Here is a 23,792-nt window from a genome sequence, read left to right as displayed (position 1 = left end):
AAAAAAATTGCAACAACAATGTTTATTTGGTGGGGCGCATCGCTCAAGCACAAGCACTCACAATACTCCATTGAAGATAGGGATGGGGGGTCAGGAACAGTGGACTGGCGAGAAACAGAAAACTTAGTTCATGGAGCGGATGAGCTCGTTGATCTTGTCCTCACGGTTGCCAAAGTCACCACCCTCGATGAAGTGCTGGGTGACCTTGCGCATGCCGCCAAGAGCCGACGACAGCTTGAAGGGCCAGAGGAAGTTGGTAACCTCCTTGAAGTGGGGGCCAACGGTGACGATCTCGTGGATGAGGTCCTCAACGCAGATAATGTTGAGCTTGCCGAGGGCGTTCTCGATGATGCGGTTGTCGGTCAGGGCAATGCGTTGGCGGTGGACCTTGCCAAAGCCGCGCTTGTAGACGAGCTCGCGAACAGACTTGAGGTTGGGGTAACCGTAAGCAATGTAGGGCTCAGCAATGCGGAGCATGTTGATGGTGGCCTTGTTCAGCTTGACGAAAACGCCGTTGTGAATCTGGAGCAGGCGGAGGAGCTGCAGCACCTTGCGGACCTTGGGGTGGATGCCGGTGATACTACAATGTGCCAAGGCGGTGGGTGAGTCAACAAGAAGAGGACGGCAACGTCAAAGCTCAAAACCAAAAGGGTGGAGAGAAAGGTGTACTGCGGAGAGTTGGGGAGGGGTTTTGAACAAATGAAAAAGGAGGAAGAAGAAAAGGTCACCGAAAAAAAGAAAACACAAAAAAAGAGTAGGCTCGGAGGTGTTTCATAAATGAACACCCAAAGACGGTTGGATATCATCCCCGGGTGATTAATCCCGGGCTCATCCGAACGAGACATTATCTTGCAGTTCGTCACAGCCAAGAGAAAAGAAAAACCGGGAAAAGGAAGGCAATTCCATCCCAAAACGACCACCCGAAACAAAGCTCCAAACTCGTGGAAAGCGAAAGAGGCGAAAGAGGCGAAAGAGTTCAAAAAAGTCAACATACCCTCGGATGCGGATAACGAAAGCGAGCTTGGCCTCTGCTGGGACGTAGAAGTTGCCAGCAGTCTTGGCGTCGCGACGCAGGCGGACCTCGTCCTTCTGGATCTGACGGTACTCCTTGACGTAGCTCTCAGCGCGCTTGAAGATGACCTTGCGCTGGGCACGGCGAGCCTTCAAAAAGCAAAACAATAGAAGAAAAAAAAAGTCAGACAACAAAAAACAAAAACAAAAAACCAAGACAGAAAAGACTCGACAAAAAGTCGCAATCGGAAAAACCAGAAAAGTAACAAGGATGAAGAAAGTGTGTGCTCAGAACCAAACGAATCATTGAAGAGCAATAGGGAACTGCGTAGGCAAAAGCATCAAAGTAGCCACACGAGGCACCCGTTGGCGCTCCCCTCATACATTAAGCCTTTGTAGAATTTCAATTTCATCAACGCAAACAAGATCAAAAAAGATAATAAAGGGGAAAAATACAAGAAACAAAGAGAACGAAAGAAGTGCACTCCAAGAAGGGAAGGGAAGGTAGGAAGGCAGACAATCTGCAAAAAGCACATGGTGTGTCGAGAAAAACAAAAAGGCCTACCTTGACCTGCTTGGCGGCGCGGACGGCGCGCTCAGCCTTCAGCTTCTCGGCGGTCTTGCGCTTCTTAAGAAGGCTTTCGGGGACCTTGGGCAGGGTGGCAGCGCTGTGAGGGCAACAACAAAAAAAAACCAATACAATGAGTATTTTTGTGTGGATGTCACCAAACTCTTTGCCCAGATTTGCCCATTGTTGAAGAGAGGAATGTTGCTAATCAAGTCACTGAGGGGTTCCAGGAGAGAGACACTCAAGTGTGCAAAGGGCAGGGAGCAAATGAACAAAGCAGATGGAAGAAAAATCCAAAGAATTAACAAAAAAAAGCCATCTCATTGTCCCGTCCCCCCAAGTGTTAGGGCTGGAGATACTCCAATCACAAAACAAAATGCAACCCTAGCTGAACCGAAATGACGGACTGATCGGGCGAGACGAGGAGCAAGGCGCGAGCCAAACCAACTTCTCTCTCTCTCTCTCTCGCTCCAATGGCACTGCACTCACAGTCACACCGTTGATCGACGACGAAACTCTGCCAGTACGCCTATACTGAAACTTGTTGGTTGGTTGCCCTCTCAAATCTTCCAACAAGGATCCAGCAGGACCGACAACTACTCCAGCAAGGATACCCATGGAGCTGAAAAAAAAATCAGCTTCATCCCCACGAACGCCCGCTTCCACCTCGCTTTTCAGCACTTCTCCCATTACAACCCCAGCTTCCTACACCGGACTCCTGTACGTTGTCAGAAACTGCATCGGATTGGGGTGACAGAGGGCGGGTAGGTGGTGCGGATGGGCGTCCAAGGCGAGCCGAAGGGCAAAGTGGTGGAAACGGCCCTTGTTGGCTCTCCAACCAACAACCGCAGCTCGCCCCCTCGCTTCAACAGTGCCTTCGCCCCAGCCTCTCGTGCTCCCAACCGATTCAATTGTTGCTGCCGATGTTGTGGGTAGAGAGCAGGCCTGCGGTTGTGTCGGCGCAACAAGCTGCAGACCGAGAAAAGCTGGAAGAGAACCAAAAAAAAAAAAAAAAAAAATCAAACATACGCAGTCTCCGGCATTGGAACAAAAAAGAGAGCGAACAAACCAAAATGGAAGAAGAGAAAATGATTCACAAGAAAAATAATAATCACAACGAGGATGGTGAGGATGGTGGTACGCTTTATGTTGAACTTAAACAAAGACATTCAATAAGACGTGGAGAGATGAGGTGGAGCTTCAATCATCACGACAAAAACAACAACAAAAAAAAGCCGCCTTGCCACAATGAAGTGGACTTGAGCAGAAGAAGGTCCAAGGAACAAAAGCTCTACGCGTTCAATAGGGCCACGCAATCAAGCGACATGAGCTGAAGCTCGGACTGGCGAACAGGCTCGGCCAACGGCAACGCGGCAGTACGCGTCGCCGTCTCCAGCAGCCACGATGGAGTCGAGTCGGGCGCCTCTCGCTGCCCCGCGGCGTCCAACAGTTTGCCAACGGCAGAGATGTGCGTGGCAATCACAGATCGGCAAATTCTGTACACATCAAGAATGCGAACAGCGTCAGTCGCGATTCCATTTCGAGAGAAGAAAGGGAATGGCAAAAGGAAAAATTCAGAAAAGAAAAAAATTAGACTTGATGAGGAATCCCCCCCCCAAGGCACATCAAACTCGTCAAATTCAGGCACATACCGATCGAGTCGCGATGATGACGGCAGATTGGGAAGATGAGCGACGACTCGCGAAACGCAGTCTCGAAGTTCGCTTGGCTTTACAGCCGCGTCCGCTGGTCGGTCGAGAAGAGCACGGGTACGAATCAAACGAAGCAAGTCGGAATACACCTGTGAAACCAGAACAGAAACAAGCACGAAACAACCCGCGTGGTCAAGAAATTGTGAGAGTCGGCAAAATCCTTTTTTTTCTTTTTGGTTTTTTTTTTTTTTGGGCGACAGCAATGATGACCCCTCACCTGTCCTCCATCGAGCCAGCGTGGAATGTGGTCGCGATGCGGCTCGAGTGCGGAAAGGAAGGTCTGGAGTCGGTCAACTCGCTCTGTACCGAACACAAAAAAAAAATGAGCAAAGTGCTACAAGTAGCAAAAACCAACAATAAACACTGCAGTGAAAGACCCATACCATGCACGATGCAGTAAGCAGCGTAGGACGTGCATAGAACAGAGTGAGCAGCGATAAATCGACCCGCTCGCAGGAGGTGGCCGATCTGGCGATACGCCAACGTGCGGGCAACAATTTCGTTCTTGCCGCTGGCACAGCCCTGGTAACGGCACCACAAGGCCTGGAAAAGGGAGAAAAACAAAAGGCAAAAGGCCCCAACAACAAATCAAACAAAAAAACCAAGAAATTCAACACCACAAATGAGTAAAACGAAGCAAACACAGCAACGTTCCAACCAAACAAACAAGCCCAACGCAGAGAGCATCAACAAACCTTTGCTTCTTCAATCCAAGGAGCTGGGATGCGCAAAGTCTCAAGGAGGAACACTTCGTCACGTTTTGTGAAGGATGGCGCGTGCTGGAACAGGAGATCACGCACAATGGCATCGCAATGCGCCTGGTTGTGTGAGTGCAACGCGACGAAAATCGCCCAGCGCCAGAGACCTAATGCTTGGAGTTGGTTGATGTAGTTGGCTTGCAGCTTGTGGTAGACCACATCCTCCAGCTTGAAATCGCGAAGGGACGCGAGCACATGGAAGAGATGCCAACTCTGCGAATAATCCAAGCGCGACGGGGTCCAGTTCGCAGGCAACAGCAAATTGGCCAGGAAGACAGACTCTGTGGTGTTTGTCTCAAGCTCGCCGTCAAGCGAGAGATACAGCTGGAGCAAGTGGTAGCTGAGATCGAGGGGAAGGCGCCGAGTCGAACTGGAGGTGCCTTCGCGTCCATGTCGCTCAAGCGCCCGCTCGTGGTACACTGGCACAGGGAACGAGGCCTTCTTGTGGTCCAGAGCATGTTGGTAGGCGACCATGGCATCCCGAATGGACGAACGCGGATCGGTGCCAAACCACAACGCGACACCAAAGGCGCGCTTCCAGTCGAGCTCGGCGCAGACCTCGGATACATGGCCGCTGAGCAGCGTGTACAATCGCCAAGCAAGCTTGTCCATGTGGTTGTCTGCCCCGCTGTCGGCCCAGTTTTGCAATTGTTGCTCGACAATGTCCCGGATGTGCTCGTGCTCCAAGACTTGCGACATCAACATGGCCAGCCGAAGATTGCCCGTTTCCTGGGCCACGCGGCAGGCATGCTGCAAACGGCGACCCGTCAGAAGGGTGAAAATAATGTCGAGCGAGTCGCTGCCACTGTCGGTCGGCGCAAGTGCGGATTGGGCAGCCAGCTGGCGGCGACGGGCGACCAGCTTGGCCCCAACCTCAGCATCGACAGTGCGGCGCGTGGCACGCGCCAGCCACCGCGTCACGGTCTGGCGGCGCAACTGGTCCTCGCGTCCTCCGTGAGAACCCAGCACGCCAAGGTCTGCCTCCTGGCTGAATAATGCGTGAGTGAGTGACCATGCACTGTGCACGGCGTCGAGCACAGCCTCCTCACGAGACCAAGCGCCGGGACTTTGGGTGGAGTGTGCTGGGCGCTTTGAACCGCTCGTGGCAAGCTTGAGGGCTCGCGAGGATGCCGGTGAGCTCAGACCCGAGTCCATGCCGCTCGACGTTGCTGTCGTCGAGGGGTTGACGAGCAGCTTACTCGTATTGCACTCTGCCAGTTGCGCGTCCACATCGGCGAGTATCCGTCGCATGAGCTGCGCAATCAGGGCCAACTTGTTCTGAGGAAGCCCAAAGCAAGTGGATGCGAGGTTCGAATCGACGGCCATGCTGCTGCTGCTGCTCCTCGAGGCGTGGGGCACTCGAGGATTAGTGCGCTCTTGCACGATGGAAAAGTCGAGCTGGTGCTGCAGCAGCCGCTCCAGGTGAGCAGGTGTCGTGCCCACGAGGTCAGGCTTGACTTGCTGAATCTGTACTACATGCAGCGCAGACGACTCCGAGCCGGACGACGTGATGGCCACTGAAGCGGGCAATGGCGAGCTCGGCGCGAGCGGGGCGGCGGGGCGCACGGGCTGCCTGGACGGCAAAACCAACGTGTTTCCCGGACCCCACCCGATGCGAAACGAACGCGACATTGAATAGCCAGCATCAACAGTGGACTTGTTGTTCAAAGGGTGGGCGATGGAGCTCGTGGCGGGAATGACGCATGGCTCGCGGAGGGGCTGCGTGAGAAGCGTGCTTGTCTCGGCCTCAAACCGCGCTGCAAGGGCAGTTGCGGCGGTCGAAACGGAGACGGCGGTAGCGCTGGCAGTCGTTGGGGCGATTGAGGGGCGGGAAAGCCGGCCCGCCAGCGCATCAAGACGACTGGCAACCGACAAGGAGGTTGCGGCAAAAGTGGCGCGCCCAGAGGCCGATGCTACGATGGAAGGCGTGGCAGAGGAAAGTGCTGTGGTGGTTGTGGTGGTGGTGGCAGCGGACGGTGCAGGCCCAATTCGCTGACGAATGTGAGGAGAGGCAGATGAAGTGTGGTAGTTGCGATCGCCCAGGCGGGTTCTCGCTGAATCGGATATGGTGGTTGAAAAGGATGCTGGAATGGGTTGGACGGAGCCGTCTGTTGTTGTGTCAGTGCTGCTGCTGCTGCTGCTCGGGTCGTCATTAAAGTACGATGCCTTCATCAGCTGCATGGTCTTGGGATTCAGCCCAAGTTCAGAAGCCAAAAAGCGCCGGGAGGTGGTCAGAGGATGCTGCGCAACGCCCGGCGCTTGGCCGAAAAAAGAATCTGATGTTGGTTGGCTGGTGTTCAAGCGACTCGTTGATAAGCTGCTCGGGGGTGCATCATCGATGCCGAGCATGGCCGACGGGAAGGTTGAAGTATCCCCATCGATGACGTCGTCGCCGAGGTCGGTCTGAAGGATTGAAGGGAAACTTGACGTCTGGTGGGACACGGCCGCTGCCGAGGACGTCGGTGCGGCAGTCCAAGGCGAACGGATGGAGGCACCACGAGCTGCGGGAGCAAAGGACAAGCCGCTGCGACGAGAGCTCTCCGAATGGAGACCTTCTGGATTGCCCTGGGCATCATGAGACAAGGAATAGCGTGAGAAGTGATCCACGCGGAACTTCCAAACGCCGCTGTTCACATCGTAGGACAGGAACACTGCGCCCATCTTGACGGCAGCCGCTCGGAGCTTCTCGGGGTATTGCTTCTCGAGAAGACTGGCGGGGTCGCGGTTGAGCTCCTTGGTAGCTGCATTCATGGGATAGACGTCCAGCAAAGTGATGATGGCCTCCTTGTTGAGCGCTTGGCCAACCGGCGGCTTGGCGTCCTCGTCGGGGTAGATGGAGATGGCGCGGGGTTGGAAATCGAGAATGGCATCCAAGTCCAGATCGCGAACGTCGGTAGCTCCAGGGAACAAAACCTCGCCAACGTCCTCGCGACCCACAACAAAGTCCTTCACGCGAGTCAACTCCAATTCAGACAACTCGTCGAGCTCGGCCACGGACGGTCGGGTGTAGTACCCTTCTTGCGTGCACACAATACCGCTGTTACTGACAGACTCGGACGAAGTGTTGGCGGAGGCGTTGAACGCGGAGGCGGATTCTCTCGAGTCAGACGCAGCTGCTGACGGTGCTTTTTTGCCTTCCTCGCGAGCGCTCGTCAGTTTCAGGTTGCTGCTGCTGCTGCTGCTGCTGCTGCTGTGGCTGTGGCTGTGGCTGCTAGGATCGGAACTACTAGTAACGGCGCTCGAGCTTGATCCTGCGCCCGCTCGGCTCGACGGAAGAATCGCCGAGTCAGAGCGCGTCGCCGAGCCGTTGTCCAAAGATGATGCAGATCCGGTGGCTTCAGAACCGGAGGAGGGCACGAGCGGCTCGCGCCGGGGCGAAGGACGAACGGGCGAAGAAAAGAGACCGCCGCTCGCAGCGCTGGTCAATGAGTGCATTGTTCCATGTGGCGGGGAGCCTCGGCGTGAGCCACTAAATAGAGCAGTATCGTTCGGAGTCGAGATACTGCCGTGAGCCAGAGGTGTGGCTGGCACGCTGCGGAAATCACGAGGATCACGGTTGTCGCCAGGGAAGTGCAATTGCTCGCCCCCGCTGCCGCCGGTCGGCAGAATGACTAACTTTTTGACGCTCGAACGAGGAACGAACTTGTCCGGGCTCAGGACTGTCTCATCCGCCGAGCCGCCATCAAACAGGTGCAGCCCATCACTGCTCGCCGTAGAACCGGCACCAGCCCGATCGCTGCCGGCCGTCAGCCGACCGTACGACCGTGGCTTCACCTTGGATGCCGATCGAGGGGTAACCTTGAAGTGTGCAATATTGGGCCCAGCAGCGGCTGCGCTTGGTCGCAAGGCACCGGAACCACCGGAACTGCTTGCAGCTCCATCTGAGGCGGCAGCTGGTTGAGCGGCACCTGCGGCACCTGCGGCACCAGACGCCGCAGGCAAGACAGCGCCTCCGGCTGGCTTGGGAAGGTTGCCAGAGTGGAGGAAGAGGTTTGAGTTGCCGTACGGAGCGTTGGTCAAAGTTGCTTGTTTGAATTGCGCTTGTTGCTGAGCAAGTGCAGCCTGTTGCTGCGCAGTGAGTTGTGGTTGCTGCGCACCAGCTGCTTGCTGGGCCATCATTGGATTGGTCATCATGGCCATCATTTGGGCAAACATCGGGTTGGACATCATCTGAGCCATCTGGTTCATTTGGTTCATTTGGTTCATTTGGTTCATTTGGTTCATTTGTCCCATCTGGTTCATTTGGTTCATTTGGCCCATCTGACCCATCTGACCCATTTGTCCCATTTGTCCCATTTGTCCCATTTGGCCCATTTGTCCCATTTGTCCCATGCCCTGACCCATTTGGCCCATGCCTTGTCCCATCTGGCCCATCTGGCCCATTTGACCCATTTGGCCCATGCCTTGTCCCATGCCTTGACCCATGCCTTGACCCATCTGGCCCATGCCCTGGCCCATCATGCCTTGGCCCATCATGCCTTGGCCCATCACGCCAGGCCTCATCTGGCCCATGCCTTGACCCATTTGGCCCATGCCTTGGCCCATCTGGCCCATGCCTTGGCCCATTTGACCCATGCCTTGACCCATCTGGCCCATTTGGCCCATGCCTTGACCCATGGTGCCCATGCCGCGGCCCATGCCCATGCCTTGCTGGCCCATGCCCATGCCCATGCCTTGTTGGCCCATGCCCATGCCGCCTGCTGCGCCGATGCCGGTACCACGACCCATGCCGAGTCCTTGTCCCATGCCCATGCCGGGGGTTGCGCCGAGGCCGGTGCCGCGACCCATGCCGATTCCAGCACCCATGCCCATGCCTTGCTGGCCCATGCCCATGCCAGCCTGACCCATGCCAGCCTGACCCATGCCCATGCCACCGGTAGCGCCAAGGCCAGTGCCGCGACCCATGCCGATTCCAGCGCCCATGCCCATGCCGCCTGCTTGACCCATCGCAGGAGCTGCCATGGCCGGAGGCGGCTTGCGGCCGTTCATGTAATCGTTCAAGCGCCACTCTTCAAAGCTGTAGCCGCCATAGTCGGGGGTGGCAGTGACGGAGAACATGTTGCCGACACCCTCGTCAAACACGAACGCGTTTTGTTGCTGCGCAGCAGTTCCCGCCCCTCGGCCAAAGCCGCCAGCAAAGCCTGCACCTGCGCCTGCGCCCGCACCAGCACCAAAGCCGCCGGCGCCGGCACCTCGACCAAAACCGCCAGCAGCGGCTCCTGCGCCAAAGCCGCCCGCGCCACGGCCAAAGCCGACACCGGTTCCAGCACCTGCACCGGCTCCGGCTCCAACACCGTAAGCATTTGTACCTCGGCCTGTGTAGCAACATGTGATTGATTGTCCAATGCGACGTGAGGCCCCTCGCATCAATCAGACTGTCAACCTCAAGTTCATCTTGAACGTACCGTAACCAAAGCCGCCTGTGGCGGGACGAAAGCCACCGCCAGCTCCGCCGGCACCTGCGTAGTATCCTAACAAGCAAAAACACAGTGCTCATCGAGTGAGTAAGCCTGACCGTGGTTTACGACATGTGAACGGAGGGGAAAAAAGCGCGCGCAAAAACGGCAGCGAACGTTCAGGGGAACAGCTCAAGCGACCGCGCTGCGTTTCGCCCGATGCATACACAACCAACTTGCACCTAGTAACACGAATGGTGTTGAGCAAAACGCGATTTCCAAGGTGTGGTGCGATGACGGCGCTCTCTGGGGCTGGTCGCTTCCAAGACGAGCGATCTCTGGCTTTCGTTGGTGGCGCGGTTCGGCTGAGCGTGAGCCCGAAGCGGGGCGACTCTCTGGCGGCGGCGGCGTGTTGGAAAGGGGGCAGGCAACTCTGTATGCCTACGCAAGCTCATGCGAACGCTCCCTTCAACATCCATCCATGCCACCCACTGCCACTGGGAACGCCACTCTCCAACAGCCACAGAGCCAAAAAAAAAAAAAAAAAAAAAAAATCCTACACGAGGACGAGGCGGTTTCGTCCCGACCATTCCCCCCCCCTTGTCCCGCTCACTCCTCAGACCCAAAGAGACACGGCATGTGCAGAAGGAACAAAAGCAGGGACCTCAAGAGCAGCGATCGCGTCGTCGGCGGGTGTTTTGGAGGGGGAGGGGGAAACAAGACGCGGTCGACGCTTCAACGATCTTTGTTGAGGGCCTCTGTCTGTCTCTCTCTCTGACTCTCTCTCTGACTCTCTCTCTCTCTCTCTCTATCGTTCAATGCATTGCGTGTGGATGCATGCAACACTCACCACCGCCGGTGTTGGGGCGAAACATTGTACAGGCCACGTGAAGAGGAAAAAAGGGTCGAAGATAAAAGAAAAAAAAAAAAAGATGAATGGATTTCAATACACAATGCATTGGCGTTGTATTGGGGAAATCCAGCCACTGACAAGGAGGGAGGTATTTGCAGGCTGAAATAAGACACGTAAATGCATCGAGAACCAAGCCGGTGATTCACTAGCCAATGATGAGCAGAATGAATGGGATTGAGCTCAGTTCTTGTTCTTTTGCGTTTTGTTTTGTCCCGTTCTTTTTTTTCTCTTTCATCCTTTTTCATTCTTTCACTCTTTCCTACTTTTTGTTTCTTCCAATGAAGTCGTCTGCACAGCACACGACTGTCTCGGTGCCAGGACCGAGCGCGAGTGGCGCCGCTGCCGCTGGGACGCGACGTGTGTTTGGCGAAAAGTTCATGCTGCTGCTCGCCTTCCTCGCGTTCTGCATCATGTGCTTTGGCGCACTCTTCTTTGTGCCCGATCTGCGTCCTGTGGGCTTCACGCCAGCCCCCGGCGACGCAGCGGAGGTCGACGGTCCCCGCGGCATGGCTGCGCAACGCGACGTTCCAGACGAAAACCTCAACCCGCGACGCAACAACCCAGTCGCCGAGCGCGAGGCCAAGCGGTTTGCTCTGGAGAATGCACGGCTGCGCAAAAAGCAGCTCGAGCAGCAGCTGGACCAGCTCGATCGGCTGGAAAACCAGGGCCGGGAGGACGACTCCCAGCTCGACCTCAACCAGGACAAGTTCGGCAACACTGGCGACCAGGCTGACACCCGCACCGACCAAGAGAAGGAAGCTGCTGTTGATGTCGGGCTTGCTCGTGCAGATCCCCCAGTTCCAGAGAATCCCAAGCAGCAGCCACAAAACAACGACAACAACAACAACAACGATGCCAAGCTCGCTGTCGTGGCAGATTCAGAGTGGCTTGATCCCGAGACGCAGCGCCGCCAAGACTATGTGCGCGAGGTACAGTATTCCCCAAGACAACGTGTCCAATTGTGCTGTGATGCAAGTTTGGTTGTCAGGGGGGCGGGGTTGGAGAGCTGCGAAACCCAATCGAACGAACCTTTTTTTTTTTTTCTTTTTTTTTTTTTCTTTTTTTTTCGTGGCTTTTGCTTTTTGCCCGTCAGTTCGAGATCAGTTTTGCACTCATTGTTTTTTGCTTGAATGTTTTGCCTTTAATTTACTTTTAATGCTACCTGCACGACTTCAGATGATGCAACATGCTTGGAACGGCTACGCCAAGCATTCGTGGGGACACAACGAGCACAGACCAAACGCTCGCGGCCCGCACAACTCGGGCCTGTTCGGCCAGCAGCCCCTCGGCGCCACCATTGTCGACTCGTTGGATACGCTTCTGATCATGGGCTTGGTGGAGGACTTCCAAAAGGCGCGCGATTGGGTGGCAACCAGCCTCGACTTTAAAGTTGTCAATTCGTACACTTCAGTGTTTGAGACCAACATCCGCTGGGTTGGAGGTCTTCTTTCGGCGTACGCCTTGTCCAAAGACGAGATTTTCAAGACCAAGGCCGTTGAAATTGCCGACTTGCTCCTCCCTGCGTTCAACACGCCGACCGGCCTGCCCTTTGCGATGTGCAACCTGAATTCGTGAGTGTTTTTTTTTTTTCTTTGTTCGTTCTGCAACACGTGTGAAAGTGGAGCTTGGAGTCTCTGTTGGGCTTTAGCTTTTGCATCTTTACTTAACCTGTTTTCTGCGTGCCATTTCTCATAGAGGCCATGCTCGCAATCACGACTGGGCGGGTGGCAGCTCGATTCTCGCAGAGGTCGGCACTCTCGACCTGGAGTTCCAGTATCTGTCCGACATTACCGGCAACGAAGTGTATCGCAATAAGGTGCTGCGCATCCGCAAGCACATGAAGGATATTTCCAAGCCTGACGGGCTCTACCCCAACTATATCAGCCCCCACAGTGGATCCTTCGGACAGAGTATGGCACATTGTGAATTGTGGAAATTAATAAGGCGGACAGAAATGCTTGTTGGAGCGAGGTTGCTCACCTTTGGTTGCTTTTTTGTTTGGTTTTTTGTTTGTTTTTTGCTTGTTTTTTCCTTGCCTTGTCATAAGACCACGTCTCGCTCGGTGGTCTCGGCGACAGTTTCTACGAGTATCTGCTCAAGTCTTACCTCATTTCCGGCAAGCAAGACAAGGAAGTTCGTGCCATGTATGACACCGCAATGAAGGTAAGCCTGCCGCAGACGTGAGAGTCGTGTAACTCTTGGACGCCCACCCGGGCTTCACTCTTCTTGTTTCCTCACTCTTCCTTTTTTTAATTTGTGATTGTCAGAACGTCATTCGCGTGATGATTCCTCCTCGCGTCAACCCGACCGATGCCATCTATGTGGCTGAGGCTCGCGGCGGCGGCTCGCTTGATCACAAGATGGATCATTTGGCTTGCTTCGCTGGAGGCATGTTCGCGCTTGGCGCGGAAGGTGACACGCACGACGAGCATTTCGAAATTGGCGCCGGCATCACGCAAACATGCCGCGATTCGTATGACATGACGGCGTCCAAAATTGGTCCGGAATCTTTCCGAATCGATCCCAACACTCGTCGCGTGCAGGCTGGCTGGAGCAACAACGGGTACATTCTGCGCCCCGAGGTTGTTGAGAGCTACTTTGTCATGTGGCGTCTGACGCACGATCCCAAGTACCGCGAGTGGGCTTGGGAGGCTGCGCAAGCCATCAACCAACACTGTCGTGCCGATACTGGTTTCAGCGGCATCAACGATGTCAACTCGGCCCACCCTCCAAAGGATGACGTGCAGCAAAGCTTCTTCCTTGCTGAAACCCTCAAGTACCTCTATCTGACCTTCAGTCACGACTCGCTCATTCCTCTCGAGGATTACGTGTTCAACACGGAGGCCCACCCACTCCCCGTCAAGACACGACGAGCAACCCTGGCACCCCTGATTTAAATGGTGCGATGTGTAATTTGCCAAGCTGCAAGATAGCATGCGTAATTTTGTCTTCCAATTTTTCAAAAACGAATCAGACACAAGAGCCGAAACAATGATCAAACAACAATGACTTGAGCATTCTCTATCGTGTTATTGTCCATCTATGGATTAACCCAGGTTGAAAATTGCTCAGGCAGCCCGTCGAACAGCTGCGAGCACCTCCTCAAGAGTGAGGGAAGAGCGACTCACGCACAACTGCAAACTGGACAAAAAGATGGGCCACCAGCGCTCGAGTTGGGCATGCGGCAACAGATGATGCGAGTAGGCCATGGAAATGTGCATCGTGTCATTCAGAGTGATGACATTCACATTGCCAAGGGAGGAGATCAGGTCGTAAGACTGGGAGAATGTCAACGTCTTCAGTCTGACGTTGTGGCTTTTGGAGCCAGAGCATCCTTTCGTTGAAGCCTTGGAGTTGCCCATGATGGTTTCGGCGCGGCCGAGGTTGGAGATGCTGCACGTGCTGGCCTTTCCGTTTGGCATCACAGTCATGTGCGACTCGATGTAGTCCGTCCAATCGCCTTTCAGGAATCCGAGCAGGCCCAGAGTCTGCTTGGCCGGATGCAGGCCCTTGGTAAGCTCGGCCCTCGCAGACTGCGCTTCGGTCCAAAACGAGGACTGTGGCAAGGTGGTGTGGCGGGTCTCGATTCCGCACACAAAATACCCGACTGCGTTGGCAAAGTCAAACCCCGCAGGCAGCCGAGACACGCTGGAAGAATCGTTGCGAAGCGACGATGCACTGCCGATCTGGGTTGTCAAGGGAGCAGCGGCAGCTGCAGTGTGGCTTTGCTCACGCGAGCCGTAAAACGCAAAGTTGGCTGCGGTCATGACCACGGCGTGGACGGTCGTGTTGTGCTGGCGTGCAGCATTGACGAGTTGCTTGGTGAGCTCCGGCGGGATGGCAGCCAGCGTCAGCTGGTGCTGGGGAGGATTGCGGAGCTGCTCCAACTCGAGCCGCTGCTCGCCAACGTAAAAGTTGGGCGCAAACAGCCACTGTTGAATGACTCGAGGCAGCAGCAGCTTCTGTACGACTGCAGAAACCAGCGTGTACGCTGTTGGTGTAATGTCAACGAGGCTGTCCACGCTTGGGAGCGGTTGCAGTGCAGGCTGCGAAACTGGATCGGCAGTGGTTGCGGGATGTACTCCGCCTTCCAAGTACGCAGCAACGGCATCCATCAGATCTCGCATGACAATAACGCCAGAAAGCCCGTCGGCAATCGTGTGGTGAAACGTGACGATGACGTGGCAGCGAACCACCCGATGACTCTCAGATGCGGAGCTTTCTTCTGCCACGCAGGCAACTTTGGACGACGGCGGAGCGGCATCGTCGTCCACCGTGACAATAACGCGCCACAGCGGCAAGGTCGGGTCGTGCATCTTGAAGCTATTGGCGCCTTCGTTGCGCAGCAGCGTCAGCCACAAGGGCGCATCGTGGTTCAGGGTGGACAGCAGCGGTGGGAATTGTGCCGGTGTGGTTTCCACTGACAATCCTGTGGTCGTCGACGACAACGACGACGAGACTGCTGCTGTAGCTGCAGCTGTAGCAGTAGTAAACCGACCACTAGCATCGGTCTCGGGGTTGCCTGGCGCAGTGGCAACTGTGCTGTTCCTGCCGCTGTGGAGGGACGAGCAATGCACGTCGCATGGAACGAGTTCCGCCGCGTCCGGCAGAGCAACAAATCCCGGCGGCACGCCTGCTGCATCCACCAACGCCATGTTGAGCATCGGGTGTATGTTGCAGATGCTGCGAATTCCTGTGCGAACGGCCTGCTGGATGGCAACAGTGCGAGCGGATGCGGCATCATCGGTGGATGGTTCACGCCGGAGCAATGCGGTTTCGTCCAGCTCGACCTCCCCGCACATTGAGAAGCTCGAGTACACCTTGCTCAGCTGTCGAGCCACTGCCCAGCGCTCGAGGTTGCCGAGATCGCGCAACCGTGGTGTTTGGAGCATGTGGTACAAGTTTCGACGAGATGTTGCGACAGAGTTAAGAAGAAGAGTGGGCGAGTCGGGGTTTCGTTCAGTTTGGGAAACGCTCCGCTCACCATGCAGTCCTCAACCTCTCTCTCTCTCTCTCGAGAAAACGAAAGTTTCAATTTGCCAAATTCAAGGCCAATGCCTGGATTCGAAAAAGAAACGGCTCAAAGTAACCCAGCTACATGTTCGAAAAAAAACAAAAAAACAAAAAGCACAAAAACAAACAAACACAAGAACAAAACAAACACAAGAACAAAACAAACACAAGAACAAGAACAAGAACAAAACACCAGGAGGGGTGTCTTGAGTCGACAGCCTTTAGAAGAAATGCCACCAGCTCTGTCGAGCCAAGTCACTAGCGGCAGCCGTTACGACGGGGGACACAAATGTGTAGACCATTGTTTCAATGTTGAAGGTGACCAGCCCCTTCTTCTCCAGCAGCTCAAGCGATGTAGAGAGCACGAGCGGGTGACGGATGTTCAGCTGTTTCTTCAGAATCGCACGGAGAACGGGGTAAAACGTTGTATCGCCCACGCGATGCGAGTGCACCATTGTGCGGACAAGCTGTTTCTTGGCGTCGCGCTGCAGCTCGACAACTAGCTGGGGCCCACTGATGGTTGCCAAGCGAGCAACGGCGGCGCAGAGGTGGGCTGGCAGCACGCCGACATGTTCCACCAGAAATGCGGGTGTGACGGTGTTGGGGGCGTTTTGGATGCTCATAAGTGCTTTCGTGTAAGCCACGGCCTCGTCCCTGTTCAGGGCGTCAATGTCAACACGATGCATTTGGGTTCCATGCAAGTTGTCGGTCAGCGAGTCGCTGGCCACAGGAGAGCTCGAAATTGCGATGACTTTGAGTTTCTCATCGATCGCCCAGCTCTGGAGCTGGTTCATCAGCGCGAGGGCAATGTCCCGATCGGTCTCGCTTGCGCCAAAGTTCTCGAGGTCGTCCACCACCAGCAACACAGCCTTGTTCTCCTTCTTTTGCTGATCAAGGAACTTGTCAATGGCTTTGATAGCTTGACGGTAGCGGTCTGTTGGCTGAGCATCAGCTGGAACCAAAGTCATGCCGAGTCCGGCAGAGCCGACAGTCACGTCGCGAACTTTGGAAGGCGAGTTCAGGTTGAATGTGTCGACTAAAGCATCAACGAGTCGCGCTTCCGTCATTGGACCCGCCGTGGTGAGTGCATAGACCAGCTTGTCCGGGTTCTTCTGAAGGTGACGGAACAGGACGTGGCGGACGGTCCACGTCTTGCCACTGCCGCGATTGCCGCCGACCAGGATCACACTAGCTGCTTGCTCGAGCAAGGAGCCGAGTTGTTTTTGAGCCGCGGCATGGCAATTGAGGGCTTCCGGGCTCTTGGTCTCATACTCTTGGTGTTTGTGAAGATATGCCGTTGCCACACCAGCAGCGCTCACACGCTCGTTGAGACGGTCGTCGGCGTGTTTAATGTAATGGCTGTAGCCGTAGAAGCCACCGATGAGGAGACAAGTCCCAGTCGCAGCCTTGAAGGTCAAGTATCGACGAACAAGTTGAGCAAAGACCATGGTCAAGAAGAGTACATCATCTGTTTTGGCCATTTTCGCGCCATTTTTGGCGCGCCATTTGTTGGCTATTTTCGCAGCTAGAGAGGTTTGTTTCCTGGAAAGACAGAAACTCATCCAAGCTGGCCGAGACCCCATGAGACTAAATGGCAAGAAGGTCTACAGGAGAGTCGAAAAGAGAGTGTGTGCGGATAGTATTTTCACTGATTTTGCACTGTTTTTGGGGCCCCCTCTGTGTTACACCCCAACCCAAATCTGTTAGCGCAGTGCTCAATATATTTCGTATCTACCTATTCCTCCCTCTCGGGTGTAACATTTGGCTTTGTTTGAAAGCTTGTTGATCAGTCAAGCAGTGCAAGTCGGGCTAGACTCTCTTCATTTCAAATTTGATCACCATGGGCAAGCTCGGATCGCTCTTCAAGTACGCTGGCTCGATTGCCGTTATTCTCGCCGTCTTTGCGATGGGCTTGCAGTACTATCTCGACCACAAGACCTACCTGTTTGACCAAGCCGAGCTCCAAAAGATTGCCGAGCGTTGCGTTGGTAAAGCGAGCATGCATTCAGGGAGGGGCCCATGTTCTTGGTCCTTGAGCGCCAGATGTGACTAGATTCAATCATTCTGGGCATGGTGGAACTGGATGGCTGGGGATGTGTGGCTGTGCGGGCTTCTGCTCACTGCGAAGCTTTGGTGGGTGTTTGGAGAGCGCAGCAGATCAATTGGATCGCGAGACGGCGTTCGCCAACATCACGACCGAGCTCCGCCGCCTGTACCCGGATCACATCCTGCCGGAGGTCGAGTTCATCTTCATCAACGCGGGTGGCTGGATGGGCACCTTCGGTCTGCTCCACGCGTCCTTGACTGAGTGAGTTGAGCGTGCGTTTGAAAATGCGCAAAATCGCGCCACTTTTGCTCTGAACTGCTTTTCTCTCTCTCTCGGAGCACAGTCGATCGCTGACCCCCGTATGAAACAACATCCATTGCGCTCCATAACCACAGATACGTGCTGATCTTTGGCACAGAACTCAACACTTCGGGAAACTCGGGTCGCTATTGGGCTGACATTTGGGACACAATGCTGTCGGGCGAGTTCCGCCAGTGGCCGGAAGGCACCGTCCGCAGCGTCGTCCACAAGGCGGGTGATACCATCTACCATGCCCGTGGCGAAGTCACGGGTGTGCAGTGGACCAGCGGAACGTACATGCTCGAGTTGGGACGCGGTGTCATTCCGTCCACCATCCTGTTTGCCGTTGCCGACACCATTTTCAGCACGACCGACTTTATGACGCTTGCGAAAACCCTCCGAATTTACGGTGTTGCCGTTGTACGTGAGCTCTTGCGTGGCAAAATTTGAAGACACAGGCCTTGTTGCCTTTTTGCATCAGTGTTTTTGTTTTGTTTTTCTACAGCATATTGTGTTCCAGTGACAACCAAATCATGAAACATGTGCACCGCGCCACTTCATAGCATCGGTGCATGGTGGTGGTGATGGTGATGGTGAGGGAGGTGGAGTTGACGTGATGCAGTCTGTCGAATACAACAGCAACGAAACAAAACGGGTCTACCAGCGTGATAGAGTGGCAGACGTCTTTGACTTTTGGGCCGCTTGCATAAACTTGTTCATGAGCAGGTTGGCTGACGCTGAGGCTGTCGCAGACGAGGAAACGACACCTTGACCATTGCGCACCACGCCACCGAATGCAACGCTGCAACTGGAAGTCAGCTTGGAGGCAACAACGGGCGCTGCCACAGCGGGCGCGGACGATTTTGCCTTGCTCTGCTGCTGCTTTCGTCGGAGCGCTGAGGTCGCCACCTGATCCGGCTTGACGTTCATCTCGATGGCCAACACCGAACGCGATGGGGTGGGTGCGCTGGTCGCCGGCATGGCGCGTCCTGAAGAAAGCATGCTGTCGACACTGCTGGCAATACCGTCTGCGCGTGCCTTGAGCTTTGCCTGGGCCTTCTCGGCGTTGCGAGCAGTCCATTCTTCATAATCCATCTCCTTGCGTCCAGCATCAGAGGGCTCGTCGTCATCATCGTTGCCAAAACGAGCAGCCATGATCGCTTCAACCGTTGCCACATCTTGCTCCTCGGACTCGTCATCATCTTCATCATCTTCGTCGCTGTCGCTCTCATTGTCGGCTTGGTGCTGCTTGCGGCGAACGCGATCTTCCTTCAGACGGCGCACCTCGGACGGCTTCATGTTTTTCGTGCTGTCCCATTCGGGTTGAATCTTCCTGAAGATGGCCATTGTGGCGCGAGCGTCTTCCACCTACCAGAGGAAACAAAAGCAACATTATGAGCACAATGTCTCAGAGCGGAATCGGCGACAAAAAGCTCTCAAACTCCAACCACTCAAAAAAAAAAAGACCCCCACCGAAGAGTGCTCGCCAATCTGGATGTTGACATCGAGCAGCTCCATGGCCAAACGCTTCAAACCAGGCGTCCGACCTTTGGAGTACTGCTTGAATGGGCGGAACAAGGACGTGTCTATCAAGTCGTGCTTTGGATGCGACAAAAGCATTGCTTGCAGATCGTTCGAGGCAGCGTGCGCGACCAACTTTCGTCCTCGAATGATGGCGGACACGGCTTTTTGTGCTTCAGCAAACGTAACAGCTGAAGGTGAAGATCAGGTGGAACAATTTTTCAAGGGCGTGAGCAAACGAAAAATAGAGGCAAAAAAAAAAAAACACAAAAATACTTTGGCCACTCGTACCGTTAACGAGATCCTTTGGTCGAACTCCAGACCAGCGGGTGCGATAGTCGGTGACACGCTCTTGGGGCTTGACAAACGAATCGTACAGTACTTGGCCAAAGTAGTTGACCACCGAAACACGTGCCAAGGCGCTACGCTCGCCTCGCTCTCCAACACCGACCATTTCGCAATCGACTGCGATAAACTTTGTCGGTCTGTTTTTCAAACACAAGCCTCGATCAGTGAACGCAATCACAAGATCTGCTGTTCCCCCACCCCCCAACCAAAACAATCAAACAAAACAAAACACAAGCACAAGGGATGAATCTCGTACCCAGCAAAGTCTCCAGCAATCAGCGATGACAAGTCCTTCCAAACTCGCTTGGTCTTGCCTCGTTTAAGAGGTTCCGCAGCGGCACTTTCGTCGAGTGCGACTCTGCAAGGGTTTCGTCGTGAGTTGTGAGAATTCTTCCGAAATGCTCCAAGCGCAAACCATTCCGGCTTACCGTTTCCGCGCTCCGGTTGCGTCGGTCGAATCTTGGTCGTTTTCTTGACGCTTCATGTCCCGGCGACGCTTGAAGGTAGTTTGTGGCTTGGACGGGGGCAGCGTCTGTGCCATGAGGCAGCAATGGATTCACAAAGATGGTGTCAAGCAACAAGTGAATCGCCTCGTTTCCTTCCATCGCCGCAACACACAAACCCACTGACCGCCATGAGCGCCTTCCAGTTGGCTGAAACATCGCCGGGCTTGGAGGGCAGGGCGGGAAGCGGGGCAACAGGCTCAGCCACCTTTGGCTTCTTTGTGTGCGCTTTGGGCTTGCTGACTGCAGCACGAGGCGCCTCGACGCCGCCTGCAGCAGATGCGGCAGCCGCTTGCGTCTTGTCTGCAGATCCAGCAGGCTTTGTTGCTGCTGCCTTCTTCTTCGCCGGGGCTGTGTTCGGCTTGTGTCCGGATGCAGCACGATCAGCAGTCCTCGTGGGCGCGGTTGACCTCGTGCGGCCTGCAGTTGCTGCTGGCTTGCCCGTGTTCTTCATTGTCTGCACGGTAATTTCTGAAGCTGAGTGTGTGTGTGTGTGTGTGTGAATGCTTGTGGTGCTTGAAACTTGGACTCTTGAGAGTGGAGGGCGGCGAGCGGGGGACGTTCGCTTGTGAAATTCGGGACGTGCGAGCACAAAGAGACTGAATCATCCCAAAATGGCCGCTCGAGCAATTCAGGAAAGCCAGGCAGAAAGTCGCTCGCTGCAGCTCAAATAGCAGCGGATCGAGCGGATGCTCGCCTTGGCTTTGCCTGTACTGGCTTGATCGGGTCTGTGGTTTTGGTTGTTCGGCAGTTGAGACCTGGCCTCATAAGCCGAGCACGCTGCTTTTATCTACGGCATCCTCTGCAATGGGAGGGCTGAGCGGAAGAAATTTCACTCAACCCTTTTTGTTGCAGACGCCGTAGAGTGCCTGATGAGGCTGTGCCGACACTTGGTCAGCAGAGAAATTCCAATTGGCGCTTCATCTGTGCTGCTCGTTTCCATGAGCAAGGGCAGAATAGCTGGCTGGAACAATCTTACACTACTATTTGCTTTCGTTCGTTTCGTTTTATTTTCTGGCGTTTTCGACTTTTTCGATGGCTTTTTTTTTTTTTCCGTTAACAGCGAATGAAGTACACAGAGTTTGATTTCTGAATAGCATCTACCCTGCACGACTCCCTATTCATCTTGCGAGGCATCGTGTGCAGCAGCTTTGGCCTTGAAAAAGGCGAGTAGCTGACTGATATCCATCGTCGGCTGATTCTCGGAATCGCTGTCACTGCTATCGTCGACAGAGTTTGATTTCTGAATAGCATCTACCCTGCACGACTCCCTATTCATCTTGCGAGGCATCGTGTGCAGCAGCTTTGGCCTTGAAAAAGGCGAGTAGCTGACTGATATCCATCGTCGGCTGATTCTCGGAATCGCTGTCACTGCTATCGTCGCTATTGTGCGCGGTAGCAGGATTGCCTTCATGTGACATGTCTGCATCGGGGCGATTGGCGAGCGAATCGGGCTCAGGCCCTTCGGAATGCGCAAAGCGGTCACTCTGCTGCTCGCTCGTCGCTGGATCGTCCTCAGCTTCCACAACCTGATCATCACCAGCAAGGTGTAGAGCTTGGGCACGCTGCAGCTTTGCTTCTTTCCGCTGATGGATCTGCTCCCACCAAGCAACAACCGTCATCCAGCGATGAGATTTGGCAGCTCGATTTTTTGTTTGGTTTTTTTTTTTTCGGTCAGAGGGGCAACACCCCGCGGTCTTACCATTTCCAACCGCCGGGCAATCATCGACTCCCTCAACTTGGAGAGACCTTCGCGCTTCTTGCGCTGTTCAAGTGTCTGTGAAGCCAGCCAGAGAGTCGAGCGAAAGCAAAAAAGTCAGTCGTGCCACAAAAAAAAAAAAGCATGGCCGAAGTGGCCAAGCATCTTGTCATCTTGTGTGCAGGACAAAAGCACCGTACCTGCTGATGCAATGCCTTCAATGAATCGAGTTGCAGTTGGCGCTCTGTCGCATCGGTCGAAAATTGGTAATAACCAGCACCAAGTGTTCGAATTTCTACGCATTGCAGTCGCGAACCAGTCCCAATTGAGCAACACAAGACGAATGGCAAGAAGCAAAGGAGAGGCCATCATTGAATAGTCCCCATACCTCCAGATCGAACAGTTTCAAAGTGGATTGGCCCCGTGGGTTGCTCGGACTGTTGCTCGTCCCATCGGCTCCTTGGACGGTGTCTTCGATCCTCATAGTCTCGCTTGCTTGGATCCCAGGGCCTGGATTTGAGGTTGGAAAACGGAGGCAATTTGAGAAGCAAGTGTGAGTCAATCATCACAGACTCGTACCGCACGCGCCAGAGAAACAAAAAAATGGCCAGAAAAAAAACTGGTTTCACCCAGCACACGTACGTATCTTCACTCCCACCAGTGGAACTTGGAGGAGGGACGGCGGCATAGCGATCATCATCGCGACGAGGACTGCGTCTGCTCTCATCCTCGTCGGACAACGAATTCGATCGTCGTCGCCTTCGACTATTGCCCGACCGATCTGAGCTTTTGATTTCGTGGAGACGGTCCCGTCGGTCGGCGGCCAGCAATTGCGGCAACTCGGCACGACGACACGTTCGTGTCCGCCCGAGATAATCTACAAACTCGACCTGCTCGTCTGGATCGCCAAACGCGGCCTCGCCAAGCTGTATTGGATCAACTAGCTCGTCTTGCGACGTGTGATTATCAACCTGTCATCCCAGCGACGTTCGTCAGTGAAATCAAACGCGCAACACGAAACGATTGCGAAGCAAACGTTGGGCACACGCAAAATACGCAGCCGTACTCTTGGTTTAAATGACTTGACCTCAAAGTCCACTAAATAACGATCGCTTTTTTGTTGCTCTGTGTACGAATAATGCAAGTGCTTGGAGTAAGCAGAGTGTGCAGCAACACCATTTAAGTCTAGTCGTAAACCGAAGAGGGGGGGGAACAGCATACCTGCGGATGAGCCCTCGCCGCGGTGAATGCGATCATAGATGGCAGCTTTCGCTTCCAGTGCTGCGCGTGAGTGAACCAATGCATCAGGGTCGATCTCGCGGTTCATGGCGACGACGGCTGCACGAGCTTCCGCATCTCGTCGCTGCCGGTCCTGCACGCCCTTGTTTTGCTTGACAAGCAATGATGGCTTCAACTAAATGAACAACAAGATTTCGCCAATGTCAGCTCAAGTGTCACAGTCGAACAGTCGACAACTGTCGAGAGTGGTCTGCGTCGCGACCGATTGTCGAGGCACTACTGTAGACTCGACCCGCTCACCTTGGTGCTGGAGGGTACCAGCGTAGCAGCTGCTCCAGTGCGATTCATGTGCTCCTGGCGCTTGAACAGCTCGGCTTTGAGGTCGACGAGCTGGCAATTGGAGCAGGGTGAGAGAGAGACGGGAATGGGATTGAGTCAACGCACGCACAGCTGCGACCAAGAGCAAGATAGAGGGCATACGTACAGATGAAGCGTTGACTTTGATCTCCTTGGTGGTCGCACCTCGGCCACTGATGCTCCGACCATACATGTCAGTCGTCGTCCTCGCTGTTGGCGACGGACCAAAGTCGTCCTGGTCGCTTCCATCCATCCTTTGCTGTCTTTTGTGCAATATCGTGCAATTCCCAGAATCGCTTTTCCGCCGCTTGGAGTTGAAAGCCCGCTTTGCGTCAATCAAAGCCGAGGTCCGATCTGCTGTGTTGCTGTTACAATGTAATACAAAGTAAAAGACTGATCGTTCAATT

At 54.6% G+C, this 23,792-nt stretch overlaps 8 protein-coding genes across 9 annotated transcripts; 2 read left to right on the top strand and 6 right to left on the bottom strand.

The window, feature by feature from the left end:
- Nucleotides 1–5: 5 nt before the first annotated feature.
- CAOG_00618 (ribosomal protein L7) lies at nucleotides 6–2,630 on the bottom strand. Its single transcript, XM_004365432.2, has 4 exons — nucleotides 2,609–2,630; nucleotides 1,577–1,679; nucleotides 995–1,161; nucleotides 6–580 (listed from the first exon to the last, which is right to left on the bottom strand). Exons 1-4 carry the CDS (start codon nucleotides 2,620–2,622, stop codon nucleotides 124–126), a joined length of 741 nt encoding a protein of 246 aa, XP_004365489.2. The 5' UTR covers nucleotides 2,623–2,630; the 3' UTR covers nucleotides 6–123.
- Nucleotides 2,631–2,702: 72 nt separating this feature from the next.
- Nucleotides 2,703–10,352, bottom strand: CAOG_00617 (the record flags this gene model as incomplete). 2 transcript variants are annotated; one of them, XM_011271644.1, is made up of 8 exons in its annotated part: nucleotides 2,871–3,075; nucleotides 3,232–3,380; nucleotides 3,509–3,591; nucleotides 3,675–3,834; nucleotides 3,987–8,476; nucleotides 8,627–9,364; nucleotides 9,455–9,520; nucleotides 10,296–10,352. In XM_011271644.1, the coding sequence occupies 8 exons, from the start codon at nucleotides 10,318–10,320 to the stop codon at nucleotides 2,871–2,873; spliced, it is 5,916 nt and encodes a 1,971-aa protein (XP_011269946.1). The 2 variants fall into 2 exon arrangements, with proteins under 2 accessions (XP_004365488.1, XP_011269946.1); XM_004365431.2 differs by lacking the exon at nucleotides 10,296–10,352 and adding an exon at nucleotides 9,891–9,900 and having other exon boundaries at nucleotides 2,703–3,075; nucleotides 3,987–9,364.
- Nucleotides 10,353–10,553: 201 nt separating this feature from the next.
- Nucleotides 10,554–13,359, top strand: CAOG_00616 (mannosidase). Its single transcript, XM_004365430.2, has 5 exons — nucleotides 10,554–11,287; nucleotides 11,535–11,929; nucleotides 12,054–12,268; nucleotides 12,406–12,521; nucleotides 12,626–13,359. The coding sequence occupies exons 1-5, from the start codon at nucleotides 10,637–10,639 to the stop codon at nucleotides 13,253–13,255; spliced, it is 2,007 nt and encodes a 668-aa protein (XP_004365487.2). The 5' UTR covers nucleotides 10,554–10,636; the 3' UTR covers nucleotides 13,256–13,359.
- On the bottom strand, nucleotides 13,276–15,307 carry CAOG_00615 (hypothetical protein). The gene has a single exon (XM_004365429.2). The coding sequence runs from the start codon at nucleotides 15,248–15,250 to the stop codon at nucleotides 13,427–13,429; it is 1,824 nt and encodes a 607-aa protein (XP_004365486.1). The 5' UTR covers nucleotides 15,251–15,307; the 3' UTR covers nucleotides 13,276–13,426.
- Nucleotides 15,308–15,592: 285 nt separating this feature from the next.
- Nucleotides 15,593–16,819, bottom strand: CAOG_00614 (hypothetical protein; the record flags this gene model as incomplete). The annotated part of the gene is made up of 1 exon (XM_004365428.1): nucleotides 15,593–16,819. The coding sequence occupies one exon, from the start codon at nucleotides 16,817–16,819 to the stop codon at nucleotides 15,593–15,595; it is 1,227 nt and encodes a 408-aa protein (XP_004365485.1).
- Nucleotides 16,820–17,093: 274 nt separating this feature from the next.
- Nucleotides 17,094–18,254, top strand: CAOG_00613 (sigma 1-type opioid receptor). The gene is made up of 3 exons (XM_004365427.2): nucleotides 17,094–17,359; nucleotides 17,526–17,679; nucleotides 17,814–18,254. Exons 1-3 carry the CDS (start codon nucleotides 17,212–17,214, stop codon nucleotides 18,166–18,168), a joined length of 657 nt encoding a protein of 218 aa, XP_004365484.2. The 5' UTR covers nucleotides 17,094–17,211; the 3' UTR covers nucleotides 18,169–18,254.
- Nucleotides 18,181–20,690, bottom strand: CAOG_08430 (hypothetical protein). The gene is made up of 6 exons (XM_011271699.1): nucleotides 20,218–20,690; nucleotides 20,016–20,119; nucleotides 19,844–19,945; nucleotides 19,531–19,724; nucleotides 19,192–19,430; nucleotides 18,181–19,086 (listed from the first exon to the last, which is right to left on the bottom strand). Exons 1-6 carry the CDS (start codon nucleotides 20,542–20,544, stop codon nucleotides 18,376–18,378), a joined length of 1,677 nt encoding a protein of 558 aa, XP_011270001.1. The 5' UTR covers nucleotides 20,545–20,690; the 3' UTR covers nucleotides 18,181–18,375.
- Nucleotides 20,691–21,361: 671 nt separating this feature from the next.
- On the bottom strand, nucleotides 21,362–23,759 carry CAOG_00610 (hypothetical protein; the record flags this gene model as incomplete). Its single annotated transcript, XM_004365424.2, has 9 exons — nucleotides 23,513–23,759; nucleotides 23,329–23,418; nucleotides 23,011–23,203; nucleotides 22,856–22,914; nucleotides 22,432–22,760; nucleotides 22,178–22,299; nucleotides 21,990–22,084; nucleotides 21,793–21,867; nucleotides 21,362–21,685 (listed from the first exon to the last, which is right to left on the bottom strand). Exons 1-9 carry the CDS (start codon nucleotides 23,636–23,638, stop codon nucleotides 21,362–21,364), a joined length of 1,413 nt encoding a protein of 470 aa, XP_004365481.1. The 5' UTR covers nucleotides 23,639–23,759.
- Between the last annotated feature and the right edge of the window lie 33 nt (nucleotides 23,760–23,792).

The sequence above is a fragment of the Capsaspora owczarzaki genome (genome assembly GCF_000151315.2).
Source record: "Capsaspora owczarzaki ATCC 30864 unplaced genomic scaffold supercont2.1, whole genome shotgun sequence".
Taxonomy (NCBI): domain Eukaryota; class Filasterea; order Ministeriida; family Capsasporidae; genus Capsaspora; species Capsaspora owczarzaki.
The sequence above is the reverse complement of the archived record's forward strand: the minus strand, read 5'-3'. Positions and strand labels throughout refer to the sequence as shown.